General features: G+C 46.2%; 1 protein-coding gene across 1 annotated transcript in view; it reads left to right on the top strand.

Moving 5' to 3' along the window:
• The window catches only part of SCTR (secretin receptor), a 30,873-nt gene extending 18,458 nt beyond the window's left edge, over positions 1-12,415 (top strand). The window contains exons 4-13 of the mRNA XM_006017895.3: positions 1-104; positions 631-728; positions 1,681-1,813; positions 4,206-4,359; positions 4,457-4,517; positions 6,319-6,388; positions 9,784-9,875; positions 9,969-10,107; positions 10,327-10,368; positions 11,488-12,415. Coding sequence (XP_006017957.1) covers positions 1-104; positions 631-728; positions 1,681-1,813; positions 4,206-4,359; positions 4,457-4,517; positions 6,319-6,388; positions 9,784-9,875; positions 9,969-10,107; positions 10,327-10,368; positions 11,488-11,664 — 1,070 coding nt within the window. The 3' untranslated portion in view covers positions 11,665-12,415. The remainder of the gene's footprint in view (positions 105-630; positions 729-1,680; positions 1,814-4,205; positions 4,360-4,456; positions 4,518-6,318; positions 6,389-9,783; positions 9,876-9,968; positions 10,108-10,326; positions 10,369-11,487) is intronic.
• Positions 12,416-17,229: the final 4,814 nt, after the last annotated feature.

Below are 17,229 nucleotides of genomic sequence, written 5' to 3'. Positions count from 1 at the left end.
GCTTCGTGTATCGGAACTGCACCAGTGAAGGTTGGTCCGAGACATTTCCAAGACCTGATGTTGCCTGTGGCTATGATGTGAATGACACTACTAATGAGGAGAGAGTGAGTCTGATTTATTATTTGTGACTTAACATGTGTTGCTTAATGATCTGGGGCAGGGGAGGGAGGGGAACTGTAAACCAGCAACAGAGAGAAAGCGTGGTTTAATGTCTGTGGCATGAGATGGAGCCTGGAGTGGGTGGATGTGCCCCCTTGCTCCTCAAAAGACTGAACACCAGACCCCTGTCTGAAGCTCTCCCTTGGCTTTGGCTCCCAGCATGATGGTTGTAGGTCAGCTAAAGGACCTAAGTATGAGACATTAGAGCAGGGGTGGGCAAAATGTGGCCCTTGGGCCGGATGCAGCCTGTCAAGCCATTCTATCCAGCCCGCAGGGCCCCTAAAAATGTAGAAAATTAATATTTATCTGCCCCTGGCTGCCTATCATGCAGCCCTCGATGGCTTGCCAAAACTCAGTAAGTGGCCCTCTGCTCAAGATAATTGCCCGCCCCTGTATTAGAGAGAGAGCCCTGATTGCTGTTGGTCCTGTAAGACTTCAGAGTGAAGATGCCCATGGGTATCTCTTTTGCAGCGCACCTATTTCATGAAGCTGAAGACCATGTACACGGTTGGATACAGCACTTCCCTCCTGACGCTAATGATAGCCTTGGGGATCCTGGCAGCCTTTAGGTGAGGAGAAGCGGACCTTCTTCGTTTGCAAAACCTCTGATTAACCCTCCCAGACCCAAATTAATGTGCTTGCTTTCACGGGAACATAGATGGTTAAACAGTCTCACAACCGTTCTAGAAACTAGAGGCAGAAGTAGTCTGAGTTCACTGCTCCGGCCCTGTAGTGTGTTTTTCTCTTTTAAATGCTCCAAGTGGTGGAGCTGCCATCATTTCTGTCCCATGGTAACTGATCTCAGCAGCAGACAGCTTTTTTTCTCTTCTAGTTACACTCAGTTTTCCTTTCTTATTTACAGCCTGGGTGAAATTCTCTTCTGTGTCACAATGCATTGGCTTCAGAGAAGGTGTTTCAGATTTACACGGGCCAAATCTGCTCTCAGTTTTGCCATCAGCACTTGTAACGTGTGTGTTCTGGAGGTCTGAGTTGGCTGGTTACTCAACCAACTATGTTTAGCTGACAATGGATGTCAGTAAAGCGCACTCTTTGCAGAAGGAACTGCAAATGTTTTGCAAACCATTGTCCTGAGTCTGTAAAGGCTCACTGACTTCACATAGGATTCAACACGTTGAAGGCAAATGCAAAGAATAGACAACATCAGCAAAATGTGACCCACGCTGCGTATAAGACAGCTGGTTGGCACACACCATAATTCAGAAAGGGGGTGGGAAGGGAAAGCAGACCAAAGATAATAGAGCAAATGCTCACTTGTACAGCCGTGCTCAGATTAGTGTCTGTGCAGAGCAAATGTGGCTTGAAAGTTTCCTTCTGAAAGAACCCTGTAGGGCAGACAAGTGAATGGGATTAAATCAGACTTCCTTTGAAGGATAAAGGGCTGAGTAGGTCCTGCCAGTTCTCGAAGTCGAGAGCCCAGGCAGAGTCCTGATGCTGAGATCAGCCAGCCCTCCCTTGTCTGGGGAGCATTAACTACATAGGATTTCTCTCTTTTGGGCACAGAAGACTCCACTGCACAAGGAACTACATCCACATGCACCTGTTCACATCCTTTATTTTACGCGCCCTGTCAAACTTCATCAAAGATGCCATGCTGTTTTCCTCTGAGGATGTCAACTACTGCGGCGCTCACATGGTAAAACCCTGGACTCCCCTGGGATTTTAGCAAGAGAAATGGCAATACAGGAAAGGGGCTGAGAGCCCTGACGTGCAGAGCTACAGGGGGAAGAAAGCTTTTAACAAATGCTGCTCTCCTCTGTTTTCCCCTGTCCCTGTATTCGGTATGCTGGTTGTGTCGAGCTGAAATTCTCACCACCGTTGTGTAAGTTTGGGTTAGACATTGGGGTTCATCCTCCTCTCCCTGGGGCATCAGGGTGAAATGCTTGAAGAAATCAGGCTACATCCTGGCTCCGTTGCAGTCAACTGGAGTTTTGCAGTTGACTTCAATGAAGCCAGATGTTCACACGAGACCTTCAGAAAGCGTTTGCGGCTCTCTGCTGTGGGGGGTTTGGTAAGACGTGCGAGGAAAAAGTGCTGTCTTTGCTCACCTGCAAAGGCAGGGTGCTCCCTGCCAGGGGCCATACAGCCTAAGGCTTCCTCTGCAGCTTTGCATCACTGTCTCTCTCTCCCAGGAGGGATGGAGGCTATGAAAGCAGTGGCAGTTTCTAGGTGATGGTTATAGCCGCATTGGTCTAAAGACATAGGCCGACAAGGACTTTTTGGGTCAATGTGATATCTTTTCTTAGACCATCTAAATTTTCCAACCATTTAGTTGGTCTAATAAAGGTATCACATTGACGCAAAGAACCTTGTCTGCCTATGGCACTTTCTACACATTTCCACTGAGAAATCAACCTCGTGCAGAGGAAACCGTGCTGCATTTGCTCCCCAACTCAGCTTCCCCACCCCAGCCCCAAGGGGCTTCAAGCCTCTTAGCAGTCTGCAGCACAAGATTCATAGATTCATAGATGTTAGGGTCGGAAGGGACCTCAATAGATCATCGAGTCCGACCCCCTGCATAGGCAGGAAAGAGTGCTGAGTCTAGATGACCCCAGCTAGATGCATATCCATAAGAGGCAGAGGGTCTGTGGGTTTTAGAGAACTGGCACTATTTCCGTGGCTCCCGCAACCTCCTTCAGTGCTCCTCTCTTCTTTACAGAAGTGCTAGGGGTTCTCCACACCAGGCAGGGCATGCACAACAGCAACACACCTTCCTTCTGCCAACGGGCTGCACTTGTGTTGTTGAGCATGGGGGGTCATACTCCTTACTCACATCATTAGTGCACTAGTAGCAAGGGCCTAGATATCACAGCAACTGAAGGCAGCATCATGCAATGCAATGCGGCAGAACACGTTGATTCTGCACTGGCCCTAGCAGTGTTGCCAACTCCAAGCCCTCAAAAATTCCCAGCCAGGCCTGACAGTCATGAGATTTACTTAAAAATCACAACTATTTTTTTTTAAAGAAAATAATTCTCTGCTCTTTTTACTTGGCATATAGTTTCTGAGCTTCTGAAATGCACTGATTTCAACTTTTTAAGCTTTTCTCCACAACCAAAAGAGCTATAAGCTTAGGTTTGCGAGCTAAGATTCTCATGCAGTCTCTATATTCTGGCAGTTCAGGCTGGAGGAAACCAAGCCAAATATTGTAAGAATCAAAACTAAATTGAATGTTGCCAGCAACACAGCGTGAATCAAGAGCTGGTCAAAAAGTGACCCCTGCTTTACCTGGAATGCGTTGAATTTTACATTTTGTATTGAAATATGCTACAAACTAAAACTTTTGGGGGGAGCAATGTTCAGTTTTCTAAACCAAAAAAACAAATAAGTGTTAACTGAAAAATAAAAATATTGCAAAGTCTTAGCCTGAACTTGCTTGGGCAGCTGAACAATGAGAACATTTCAACCAAAGTTAATTTTCCCTTTAAAATTTGGTGTCTATTTTTCACTGAAAAAGAGATAAAAAGAAGAAAAAAAGCCAAATAACTTTGTGAATCAGTGGCAGCACTACTGATTGTAATGGGCAATGACATCAAACCCACGAGCTAGAGAAAATCAGGTCTTCACATCCATATCCCATTCAGTTGTGGCCTCTCAGAGACTGTCAAATTAAGATACCCTTTACTGCCTCCATTACTATTGCATCTGGCCATACCCCAGTTTTTAGAATTATTCTCACAACCCCCTTGGGAGGTAGAGGTGGGCTATTGTCTCCATTTTATAGATTGGGAACTGAGGCAGAGAGACGAAGAAACCAGTGGGAACTAGATGCATCTCGGATGTTTTGGGCTCATAGCTTGCCCAATATGACTGATGTCTAGGGTGTAGCAGGGAATGACACCTAAGTCTTTGAGTCCCAGGCCAGCACCTGCCCACTGTTCCTCCTCTTTCTCATCATGCAGACACACAGACTAAGACCATCGCTTGCCACCACAATGAGCATGCATCCTCATTTATCTGTTGAGATGTCTCTCTGCAGGAAGGCAGATGAACATGCAGCAGAAGCTAATTCTACTCTGTTTCTTTAGGCTGGATGTAAAATCATCATGATCTTCTTTCAGTATTGCATTATGGCTAACTACAGCTGGCTTCTGGTGGAGGGCCTGTATCTCCATGCCCTCCTGGTTATTTCCTTCTTCTCCGAAAGGAAGTTCTTCTGGTGGTTCATCGCCCTGGGATGGGGTACTGTGTCTCTTTTCAATAAAAATAACTGTTTGATTATTACTGATTTATTTGAGGCCACTTTATCTGGTACAATAATTGGCTCTTGCAATTGCAGGAGCCCCGACGGTATTTGTTATCACATGGGCCATTACCAGGCAGCTACATGAAAATATAGGGTAAGGCATTTAAATTCCATGCATGTTGTACTCGTTGAGGGAAGCCGCATAGGTGCGTGCACACTGCTGCCAGGGTTGCCCTTTTCAGGAAAAGCATCTTTAGTTGTTACTGCTCTGCAGGTCCTGTGAATGATACTTCACTTCACTGGGACTCAGCAATGGGCCAGAGGCTGCAGGGATCCTGAAACCCTCATTGAGAATAGGTCAGGTTTAAAGGATGCTCAGGCCCTTGCAAAGAGGGTTGGTCTACAGCTAGGCAGCATTTTCAAGCCTAGTGGATGGGCTCTTAGTATCATAAGCCAGAAGGGACCCCAAAGGATCCTTGGGTCCAGCCCCTTGCATGAGCAGAAAAGCCATCTGGGGTCAGATGACCCCAGCCAGGTGACCGTCCAGTCTTCTCTTGAAGACCTCTAAGGTAGATGATTGCACCACCTCTGCGGGGAGCTTGTTCCATAGTCTGGACACCCTAGTTGTAAAGAAGTTTTTCCTAATGTTCAGCCTGAAACTATCTTCCAGGAGTTTGTGGCCGTTGTTCCTAGTTTTCCCCCAGGGTGCCTTGGTGAACAGTTGTTCACCTAGCCCCTGATGTACGCCTCTGATATAGCAGTAAGCTGCAATCAGGTCCCCTCTCAGCCTTCTCTTCTTTAGGCTGAAGAGTCCGAGATCCCTCAGCCCCTCCTCGTATGGCTTGCCATGCAAGTCCCTGATCATGCGGGTGGCCCTTCTCTGGACCCTCTCAAGCTTTAGCACGTCCTTGTTGAAGTGCGGCACCCAGAACTGGACACAATAGTCCAGGTGTGGCTGCACCACTGTTGAGGAAAGTGGGAGAATCACTTCTCTGGATTTACTGGAGATGCATCGATTGATGCACGGCAGAGTTTTATTGGCCCTAGCGAGTACTGTGTTGCATTGACAGCTCATGTTCATGCTGGGGTCTATTGTTACCCCCAGATCCCTTTCATTTGTAGTGCTGGTCAGGTTATTCATAGATGCTAGGGTCGGAAGGGACCTCAATAGATCATCGAGTCTGACCCCCTGCGTAGGCCGGAAAGATGCCCTGTAGATGTGCTGGGGGGGGGTTCTTCCTTCCCAGATGCAGCACTGTGCATTTCTCTACGTTGAACCTCATCCGGTTCTGTTCTGCACAACACGCCAGCCTGTCTAGGTCTGCTTGTATCTGCAGCCTATCTGCAGGTGTATCCGCACAACCCCATATCTTGGTGTCGTCCGTGAACTTGGCCATTGGGCTTTTCACCCCCTCATCCGGATCATTGATGAAGATATTGAACAGCACTGAGCCAAGTACTGACCCCTGCGGTACACTGCTGCCCACATCTCGCCCGGACGACACCGATCCATTCATTTGGACTCTCTGTGTCCTGCCCTGCAACCAGTTTTGCACCTGCTTGACGGTCCCACAGTTGAGCCCCATAGCTTGAAAGCCACCTGGCATCTTTTTTTGTGCTCCACTGATGGAGTCATTATATAACTCTTTCAAAGGCTGCATTTGACTCCTGTAATCAGAGAAACCTTTTTTCTATGAAGGTTTCAGGTGTTTCCTCCCAGACTTCTGGATAAATCGAGTTGGGCTTTATTTTGAAGGGCAATCTGCCATTTTGTCAGGAACAGGTGTGAACCTGGTCTCCTAGAAGCTTTGGCTTTGATACCTGTGGGAAATTATTCTGTGAAAAAAAAAAATGGCACGGAAACCTATTTGAAGTGCTATGAAATTAAGTCCTAGGGTGAGCTTTGTTAGCAGTGGGTGATTTAATAAGGACCTCTTTTTCTTCTATTATTGCAGGTGCTGGGACATTAATACCAAAGCTGCTATCTGGTGGATCATCAGAGGCCCTGTAGTTTTGTCTATTTTTGTAAGTCTGTCCTGGGACAAGTGCATTGAAAAGTCTACTTCCAGATACCGGGACATCAGAGAGTATCAGCACAACGGGTTTTAGAGCCACATCAACAACAGGATGCTCCGCACGCCCCTTCGCTGGTGCAGTACGGGAATAACTCCCCGGGAGCGTTTTGCTCAGCGGGATCCGGGTCTGTAAGGATTGCCTCTAGGGTTAAATTCACAAGGATTCCTCTGAGTTTCCTCCCCGGCAGCAACGGCCAAGCGGGGATCAGGTTTCCACATCCTGTTGATTTCGCAGGCACTTCAGCTGGCTTGTAGAAGCTTGTTTTGGACTGTTCCCGGGAAGGCAATGAAGGGGGTGCAGAGGAGCTGAAGATCTCAGCACAATAACCTTTGTGCCTCCGCCTCGGCACTGCTTCTCCCAGCTAAGCCAAAAACAACTTGTCTTACATAAGCAGCGGTTTTTGCTTTTAAAACACAGGCCCAGCTCCCTGCTGGATTCCACGCGATAAGGTGCTGGTGCACCGCTGGGATAAGTACGCTCTCCCTAAGGCTAGAGGCATTGCCCTAAGACCCCTCCACCCACAAGTATTCAGTGCACGCAAGACTGCTGTGCTGCGTGGCTCGGGGAGCCTGGAATGGGTGACCTGCAGGTGGACACGTGGCCCTCGATGTCCTGACTTTGATCACGGGACTCCCGTATCTTTGGTGGTGCACGTTCAACCCAGTTGCATGGGGGGTTCTTAAAGACCAGTCAAGTTGGTGGGCCGTTGTCTCAGTAGGACGGAGACGGGCCACGTGCAGTCCATCCGAACACCAGTGACATCTCTACAGTTATAGTTTCATAGTTGGTAGGGTCGGAAGGGACCTGAGCAGATCATCAAGTCTGACCCCCTGCCGTGGCAGGAAAGAGTACTGGGGTCAAATGACCCCGGCGAGGTGTTCATCCAGCCTCCTCTTAAAGACCCCCAGGGTAGGAGCCAGCACCACTTCTCTTGGAAGTTGGTTCCAGATCCTAGCCGCCCTGACTGTGAATGAGCACCTCCTGATATCCCAAAGCACTGGTGCAGAACCATATGATTCATTATAATTAAGTCCATCTGCTGGTGCTTATCAATGCAAAACACCTGGGGAGTGGAACGGGGAAGCTGGACTTCACTAGGGGCTTTTGCATTTCACATTTCGGAAACCATGACCCTAGGTATCACTTGGGTGAGCACGAGGGAGTGCTAGACAGCTCTGCTGGGCCAAATCCTGGGTTCATTAACAACCATTCAACTCCCCTGACCTCACAGCTGGAGGACTGCACAACTGGACAGGCAGGTCTTCACCAGACCAGTATTTAAATACCAACCCCTGTCCATGTTTAAACAAGGTTGGGGGTGATTCCAGTGCCAACCACATGACAAACATATTTGCAGAGCTCAAGGGGTTGAATGAAAATTGTCAATTTGAGCCTGGGGAGGAGTAACACACCAGGCTTCCTGAGCTGCTCCTGCCTCAGTTTCCCCCTCCAAGGCTCCTCAAAACCCTACACCATGTATCAAATCCACTTTACTGCCTGAGTTCCTCTTTGTAGCAGGTGCCAGAGCTGTAGGGTGCTTATCTCTCAAGGTTTTCTCAGGGCTTGGATCATACCAGTATAGGGCAGGGTATTAGTAACACAGTGCAAGTAATCCTTGAAATCCCAATGCAGAGAATTTCTCTTGAACAGAGTCCACAGAACAGCGCAGCAGTACAGATACCCTTCTTTCAGTGCCTGCTGTCGCTCTTCAGCCACCCTCTTTTTCAAGCAGTCACTCTGAGCCCTCCCCACACTTTTATCTCTTCCCAGGAAAGACTCCCAGTCTCTCTGTCCAGTTCTTCTTTCTTCACCAGGGCTGAGCCTACCACTTCCCTGGCACTGCACCTGCTCCCACCCTGAGAAAATCAACAGGTACAGCTTCTCTGCTACTCCCCAGGCCTCTCTACCCTGGGGAAAGTCAGCTGGCAACTCCCTCTGCTTGTGTCCTGCCTTTAGATTTCTCTAACTCTGCCATTCCCCCACTTAACAGCTCTCTTACCTCTCCCACCAGATCTCTTATTAATCCCAGCCCATCCTCCTAGTTAGGGCCAGCTGAGGTCTGTCCAAGAGAAGTAGGAGCCAGTGTAAAGGGCAGCACTAGATTCAGCTCTGAGGAAGGTTGGATGTAGCCGTGTTGGTCTAAGGACATGGGCAGACAAGGTTTTTTGGGTAGATATGATGTCTTTTATTAGACCAACTTAACGTTTAGTTGGTTGGTCTACCCAAAGACCCTTGTTTGCTCCGAGGAAGCCGCAGTGACATAATGCTCTCAAGCATAACTCGAAGGAACCTCGCATTGGATGCAAGTGTGTCCCACAATCCTCCCATTTGCAAGGGATGCACATGGAGGAAGTATGAAGAGGTTTCCCTTTCATGTTTACCTCCATTAGACTGAGACTTCCCCCCAATACAGGGCATCGGATTTACTCGCATATTCGGAGGAAAAGGTTAAAAGCAGCAGTGCAGCGGTTTGTTTTGCAGCTTCATGGGGCACAAGCCGGGCTGTTGGTGGAGCACAGGGCATGCATGCGAGGAGCTGTGATATGGAACACAGATAAGCCCAAGATTATTTCCCCATGCTGCCATCTGGTTTATATTACTTCTTATCAAGAGAGGAGAATTGAATTTGGATCCGACTATATCTTGTTATTTCTGCTCTTTGACTGTCAGGTCAAATGAGCAGGGACTGGTTTTGCTTCACTGTTCCAAGAAGCACATCAGCACTTTTAGCCAGCTTTCCTGGACGGAAACAAGCAGTGCTCCAGCAGTTACTACCCTCATGAAGCCAGGGTTGCCTGCTTCCACTATCAGTTTCTTTGCTTCCACTATCTGGGAGCCCACAGCTTCCCAGTAGACAGAGCAAACTGTGTTTGTGACAGTGGTTGGCAAATGGTCTTTTTAATACCCTCCTCTGAACATCTTCATTTGCAGCTGGGCCGTTCAGCAGCTCTTGTTCGCAACCGCGTTTTGAGTAGGTGACAGCCAAAAAATGCAAGCTGCTTATAGTACAGGCATGCACGGTCCCCCTTTCCTTAGCCATTTAAGTTTTAATAATAAATCCTGACAACTATTTAGCTGTGCCTTGGGAGGGGGGTGGGAATAAACCCCTGGACAAAAGGGGCAGAACAGAGCATATATAACACCCAAGTCTTCAAAAGAGGGTTCAAGTGAGCAGAGGCTCCACGGAGACCATTGCACCCTCTGGGAGCAACTAGAGATGAACGTGGTCAGATCCGAACGGTGAAGCCAGGCTGTAGGTGCTGCGTAGGGTGTACCCGGGGGCTGCTAATGCAAGGGGGTCTCTGCAGTCTGACGCCTGTCCTCTGTGCGTGTTGTTTTTACAGATTAACTTCATCCTTTTTGTGAATATTTTAAGAATCTTAATGAGCAAGCTCAGGTCGCCAGAAGGAAGGACCAGTGATTTCGACCAGTACAAGTAGGTTATGTTCTTCTCCTCCCTTCCTCCCTTTTCTTTAAAACAATACTTTCTCCCATTTTATGGTGCCTTCCCATTTATTTCTGCTATTAGGAGACTTGCAAAATCAACACTCCTTCTCATTCCCCTCTTTGGAGTTCACTACATCATTTTTGCTTTTTTCCCTGAAGATGCAAAGAGTGGCACAATGGAAATCCAGCTCTTCTTTGAACTGGCAGTTGGATCATTCCAGGTACGGTTTGACTTCACACTTTCAAGGCAAAAAAAGGCATTTTCCTTCTGTTCGTGAATGCCATGTACAAAGGAGAGGGAGGCCAGTAGGAGCTAGCAACTTTTGGGGGGGATATATTTCTTTAAATTAAATCCAATCTAGATGTAAAAAAACCCCACACCTGAGGTTGCAATGTAAATCTAGGAATTAATCAATTAATCTGGTTTTGTTATTTTACAGGGATTTGTTGTGGCTGTGCTTTACTGTTTCCTTAATAGTGAGGTGAGTTTTCTGCCTACCCAGCCCCTATAGAGGTCTTCTGTTGCTTAAGCATACCACAGCGATATGTCTGATTAGTTCAAATTATTCATTCCCATGCGAGCTGCCTCCTATTTCACCTGCCAGCTTGCTGCCAATTTGCCTGCTGTCACCTGTGCAATGCCTCGCCATCTCCTCGACTTGACTAACCCAAATAATTATGTATTATCTTGCAAACTTCTCCACCTTTCTGCTGCCTCCTCTCCAGATCATTTATTAAACAGCAGGCCTGGTATGAAACACTGGAGCACACTGCTGGTAATGCTGAAAATTAACCGTGTATCCCTCCTCTTGGGGTCTGTCTTTAGTTCCTAATCCATGGCAATCATTTATTTGTCATCCCATGGCTATATAGTTACTTTAATTGATCGGTGGGGAGGAGTGTATCAAAACTCTGATTAGACTGCAAATAAGATCAACCTAGATTTTACAGTCTTGGGGACCGGGGCTGTTTTGTATAGACCTTACTGCCATGAGGCCTGGTTCTGTGGTTCCCAAAGTGTTACCACCGTCAGAGCTGGGCAGGAAACTCTTTTCCCATTTTTGGGAGAATTTGATATTTTGGAAGATTTTCCTGGTTCTTCTGGAATCAAGCCACAAAGTCCATTTTAAAATGCTCATGGTCTGAACATGAACAGATCAAAGTGTGCAAATGATTTGGAAATGTTTGGTTTAGACTGACCTTTTAAGCTTTTACTTTTCCCTCCCTGTAAATCAATGTGTCAGAGCTGTGAATGCAAGGAAGCGTTGCAACAGAAAGTTGTTGCAAATGGAAAAACTCTGAATTGTATTTAGAAAAAAAGCAAAATGGCTCATTTTTTTTACATGGTTTCATCTCCTCCCCCCCGCACCCCATGGGATGCTAACTGAAGCTGATAATGTCCTGGGAAGAGTTTGAATCTCAACTCATTTACTTTCTGACGGAAAAAAATGTTCCATCGAAAAATTCCTGACCGACTCTAACCACAGCTGCTCCTAATAACAAGCACTTACCTCTAAGGCTATGCTGTATTGTACGGGTTCTTTGCAATGTAAGACCCCACATAAACTCACTGACCAGAGTTGTGTATCCTCACTGCTTAGGTTCAGCTGGAAGTCCAGAGGAAATGGAGGCAGTGGCATTTAAGCAAACACTTGCGTCAGCATCTCAGCTCCTCAGCTAGTAATGGGGGAAGCAGTTTCACTCAGGTGATGCACACGATAAAGCCCAGCCCTCCTGAGCAAAAGAGGCAGGGCACCCGGAAATCAAGTATCATTTAACGGAGCCCGTTTGGACTAACTCGGGCACACACGCTCAACTTCCTGTGGACTGCACCAGGAACCCGTTTGTGCATCCTGAAAGCAGAACTTGGCCCCGGGTCAGCTCGTCTTGCAGCACATCGAAGTGTTGGTATCCTGCATAAGTATTATTGTGGTCCTTTTGCAAAGGAGGAGGCCAAACATCCTGCTCTTTCTCCATTTTTCTGCAAATCAGTCTTGTTTGCCTTCCTCCTCCTGTACTTTGGGGCTGTCATGCTGACCTGAAGCACTTGCTCTTTGTGGCTTTTTCTTGGGTTGTCCTGGCTGGGTTGTTCTCATGGTTTTCAAATGTATCTTATTTCTCTTTTTTTTTTTTAAATTGAAGTTTGCACTATATATTCTGCTTTGCAGAATGAGTGTTGCAGTGTATTCTTGAGCACCATATTGGTTGAAAATGCAGAATTAGTTATTCCTTTGTTTCAAGCGTAGTATTTGTTATCCCTTTGTTTCAACCCATCTTCAGAACCTAATTTTAGAAGAAATGGCTGGGAAGGTCAGGGCTTGGTCCAGTTATTTCTCTCCTGTTATGTAGCTGTTACCTAGATAAGTTTCAGTGGCATTGGAAATAGATTTCTTCCCTTCCACTCTTCAACTAAAGAAGATCTCAGAAAGCAACACACTTGTATAATTTAGATTAATGCCAGTGCTTGAGCTGGCAGCAGCAGAGCTACTTTGGAAAATTCCCACGTTAGCCAACCTTAATAAAATAGCCTTTGACACAAATTGTCATCTCCGTATTTATGAATCCATCCAGTCCATCTTCAAAGGGAACCGGTGGAAATTCAGACGCTCGGGGCACTTAAAACTCAATTAAACTAGACAATAATGTGGGAAGCAAACCAAGACTGGCAGGGGAAAATCCTTTCAAGGTCTGTCCTCACACAAATCTAATGAAGTCAGTGAGATTATACAATGTATGACCTTTCTGGAGCTACGCTTATATATGCCAGCTGGTGTTCTGGTCCAAAATAACAATTTAAAGAATGATATCTTGCTATATGAGTTTCCCTGGCCCTAGGAAGGGATAAAACAGTTCAGCTAAAAATAAGTCAAACCAAGTAGCTAAATTTAAGAAATCCATTTAAAATAAGTTCCCCTAATGACTTCATCCTCTCCTGGCTTTGCCTGTTTTATTTTTCCCTTTAAAAAATGAAATTCTGATAAAAATCAGCCATCAGGTGAAGTGTTTCAGTTCTGCTGGAACGATGTTCTCTGGTGGGAAACTCTTTAGTCTGAGATTTTTCCGGTCCGATTTGTTTGCAATTATTAATCCTCACAACAGACCCGGTGACAAGTAGTTTCATGATTTGGCAGGATGCTAAGGCACACCTTCAAAGTTCAGAAAGAATCATACCCTCATGAGATGGGCTTTGCTGACTGTTATAAATGATGCTTAAACAGCTCCAGGTAGATGAGAAAACGTCCTCCTGTATTTTTTCCTGTCAGTAGCAAGCTGAGTTGGGCAATCCTTCATCACCCGGGCGGAGCGTCTACTCGTGCTCTTCACATCGTTGACTTCAGACTTCTTGGGCAAGAAGGGACTCATCCTCAGGATGGGGGGTTGCATAATCTGGCCTTTTGTGCCTGCTCCGGTTTTCCCCTGTTGCTGGTGTAGATCTCTCCGCAACGGGAAAGTGCAATTATTTAAAAAATAGAAAAATGCCAGTGAAGCCATGAATTATCCAGGCTTCCCAGGAGCCTGCCTGCGACCTTTTCACTTCTGCTTTTGGCAGCAGCTGGATTTCAGGTTGACTTTGTCCTTTTAAGTTATTTGCCCAAGACAACAAATGGAAGGGGCACTGGAACCAGGGTCAGGAATGGACATGCAAACATGTTACAGCAAGTTAGGAGTGGGTGGCAGCTTAACTGCAGAGCAAGTGAAGCGCTGTGACTACTTCCATGTCTGCTTTTACTCTGTGATAGCTGGTAAAAACCAAACTAGTGCAGCTTAGCCTCATTTCACTGATGGGTAAAATGCCCTGGCTCAGCTCTCCTATTATGGGGAAATAGTGGGCCCGTGAGTAGTCCCCACTTGGCGTATTCTTAGTCCCTGGCACCTAGTCTCGTGGTTCAGTATTATGCTACACCTTTCCTACTCGAGCATAGGGCCTCTCTACACGTGCAGGTAAAGGCACAATAGGATCCAATGTGCAAGCCACACAATCGCAGCTCCTGCAAAGCCACACGTGCACAGCAGGAAGCATGCATGCAGGATTGTGCATTAGATCCCATCACAACCTTGCAGTGTGGGCAGCCAGGAACGCTACCTCCACTGAAAGTGTTATCATAGATTGATATGGGGTCCAACCATGGGGCTCACAGAAGGGGCTGTGAGGAGGATACTGCTGCCACCACAAAACTTGTGACGTGCAGGGCCTGCAGCAGGGGAAGCGGGGAGAGCGCTGCCACTGCTGCAAGCCTTGCCAGCTGCGGGGCTGGCAGCGGGTGATGCATCCCTGTGGCTGGGAGCCCCTCAGTTGATGGGGCTCCCAGCCACAAAAAAGTACTTGGAAGGGAGACAGGCAGGATCAGTCAACCCACTTACAATTAAAGTTTCTTCCCCGTCTTGGCTGACATTTCAAGAAACATAAAAACATTAACCTTATTTTCTATAGGCAAACCTGAAATACAGCCAAGAGAAGCTAAACTATCTGCACATTCTCATTTTGGGTATCAACATTTCAGTCATTCATTGCATCCAATTGTTTTAAATGAGAAGAAAGAAACATCTTTCCTTCTCTGTCAATCTACTGACATAAGTCGAGACATTTAATGTGATGTCATAAATACAGATCTGATGCAACTCTTCACCAGCCCTCAGAGCATCAGAAGAAGGTAGTCTCAGAGCATGGTGCAAGGGGTGGCATCTAAAGGCCTGGGCATAGCTCAGGATTAGTGCAATACCAGTTCTTATAGGTCATGGAAACCCTTCTGGATTAAAGGTGAATCCAAATATTAAATGCACTAGAATAAAAACTTCAGTGTCTACAACTATCCTTTTTTTTTTTTTTTTTAACTGGTGTTCTAGCTCCAGATAAAGTTTTCCAAGGCTCTTACTCTACTTGTTCTGCTTTAATGCAGGTTGAAAACAAGGAGGAAGTGTTTTCCAGAGTCCACCTTCCTGCTGTAGTTTGGGTGTTTGTCAGGTGTCAAGCAGCACAGCCTGTTTTTCAGGAGTGCTGAGCCCTTGCAGGACCTTACTGACTTCAGCAAGACTGACGTTGTGCTTGCCTTTCTGAAAGATCAAGCTCATTGAACCTAAGCACTAGGTATGGAGGGATGCAACTTCTATGGGTCTTGACAGTTGAAGGAATAAAACCATCAAGCTTCTGTGCTGCACGACGCTGAAATGCAGTGCTCCCCCGCCCCCTGGTTGAACTTCGGGCATCAGAAATGCTCTTCTCTGTTTGTGGACATTTCTGGTAACAGGAATAGTGCTGTGCTGGCAGAACAGAGCTGTTTGCTAAGCAGAACAAAAGATCAACACGAAAGTTATTACCAGGGAAGGGATTTTTGTTTTGTTTTTCTTCTTTTTTTTAAGGAAATGTGGAATAAGGCAAAGTTAGGAGAAGTGCACAACCTGGAGTTCTGGAGCCCGTGGCTCCCCATGTTGGCTGCTGAACAAAGAATGCAAGTAATATTTGACCCTCAAAAAGCCCATTTTCAGAGTTCATGGACTAGATTTGTTCCTTTTTTAGCACCCTGCCCCTTCATATTCCCTATACCTTGCATCAGGAGATATCGAACAACGAGGACGTCCAACATTTCTTGCAAGCACATATCTTCCAGTACGTGAAAACCTGTGCAATCACTTACACAAGTATTCCCACTAAAGCCAATATGACTACTAGCACAAGCATCAAGAGCGAAGAAAAAAAAAAAAAAATGTTCACACACAGGCCAAAGAGCCAAAGCACACCCTTTCCATGAGCTAAGAAATGAGTTATTCCACTTAATGGAGCAACTCTTCACAAGCCCTCAAGCTGCTACAAGAGGGTAATCTCAGAGCATGGTGCAAGTAGTGGCATCTAAAGGGCTGGGCGTAGCTCAGGATTAATGCAATACCTGTTATAGGTCATGGAAACCCTTCTGGATTAAAGGTGAATCCAAATATTAAATGCATAGCTGCTAATTGACTTGCCTAAGGCTAAAGAAAACTTCTGTAGCAGAACCGTAAATCTGGATTCCTGATCTAGCGATCTAACCCCTAGAACTGCAACCTTTGAATAAAACCACTGGGTTGAGACAACACAAAAAGAGACAACATGTATTTGTGAGAGTAGCACATCATGTAATGGAAATGCTAGTGTGCATAAAGGGGCTGCTCCTACTCTACATGTAGTAGCGCTGAATGTGGTCCCAGGCCTTTTAACAAAGAGAGATGGCTCACCTGCTTGAATCAGGACGCAAGATATCTGTATGCCACACTTCCACGCTGGAGATCAAGTGGGTGAAGGCCACAGCTGGCCACATTTGGATAAATGCAGCAAAATGCAAAGAAAGTTTTCCATCTCCCTGTTGTGTGTGTGTGTGTGTATGTGCATATGTGTACACACATGCAGGCATGCACACTGTGCACATGAGACTGCACACACATGCAAGAGGGCAATTTAAATACCCCAGTACGATTCATTCATAAGGTTTCATACAAAATACCTGCAGCTGAATTGAAAAGTCCACTTATTTCAAAAGTAGTTTATTTAAACATGAAACTTCAGGAATATTGACTCTCACTTTTTGTTGTCTTAACAGGCTTTAGAAAAAGTACAGATTACAGTTTATGGTACATAAAGACATCATTAGATTTGATGGTCCCAACAAATCAACAGTAGTAGTATCTTGTTCTGCAGCATTTACTAACAAAATATGCCCTACTCAGAATTTAATAAAGCAAAAGAACTGTTATACAAAGCTCAATGAAAAGAAACTTTGCAGTTTTTTTTTTCAGTTGGGGATTTTTCCAAAACTTTTCTTGTTTCTTCATAAACTAGTTCAGGGCTGCTGTGTGTCCTATGTGGGCTCAGTAACTTATTGTCTGCTTTGTCCCACTTGCTAGAGAGGGATATTGGGGGGAGGGGGGTGGCTTGACCAGATGGGGAGAAAAACGCCTACTCCAATTTTCCTCCCTTGCCCCCCAAATAAACAGGACAGGTGAATGGACGGTGCTAGGTCCAACTGCTAGTGTTATGATGACCCACCCTAGGAAGTGCAAACATAAATTTCCATTTTTTGGAAGCTACCAATCCCATCCTTGGATTGTAATTTAATGGAGTATCAGGCCCTTAGGCAAACCAGGAGTCATGTAAGAGCTCTATCACCAGGTTCACAGCACCCGGCGGTACTCTGTTTATGTATCCCCATGCAACTTATTGGAACATGCAAGATGGCATAAGGCACTCCACAGATTGATACAACCAACCTGCAACCGCCGGGAGCTCAACCTTGCAAACTCTTGCTTCTGCAAGTTGTCTTACTAGACGCGAAGGGACCACTCACACAAATTAAGTGCTTGCAGGGCTGTCCGCT

This window comes from Alligator sinensis, unplaced genomic scaffold (assembly GCF_000455745.1).
Source record: "Alligator sinensis unplaced genomic scaffold, ASM45574v1 scaffold4_1, whole genome shotgun sequence".
Taxonomy (NCBI): Eukaryota; Metazoa; Chordata; order Crocodylia; family Alligatoridae; genus Alligator; species Alligator sinensis.
This window is presented reverse-complemented; position numbering and strand designations above follow the sequence as displayed.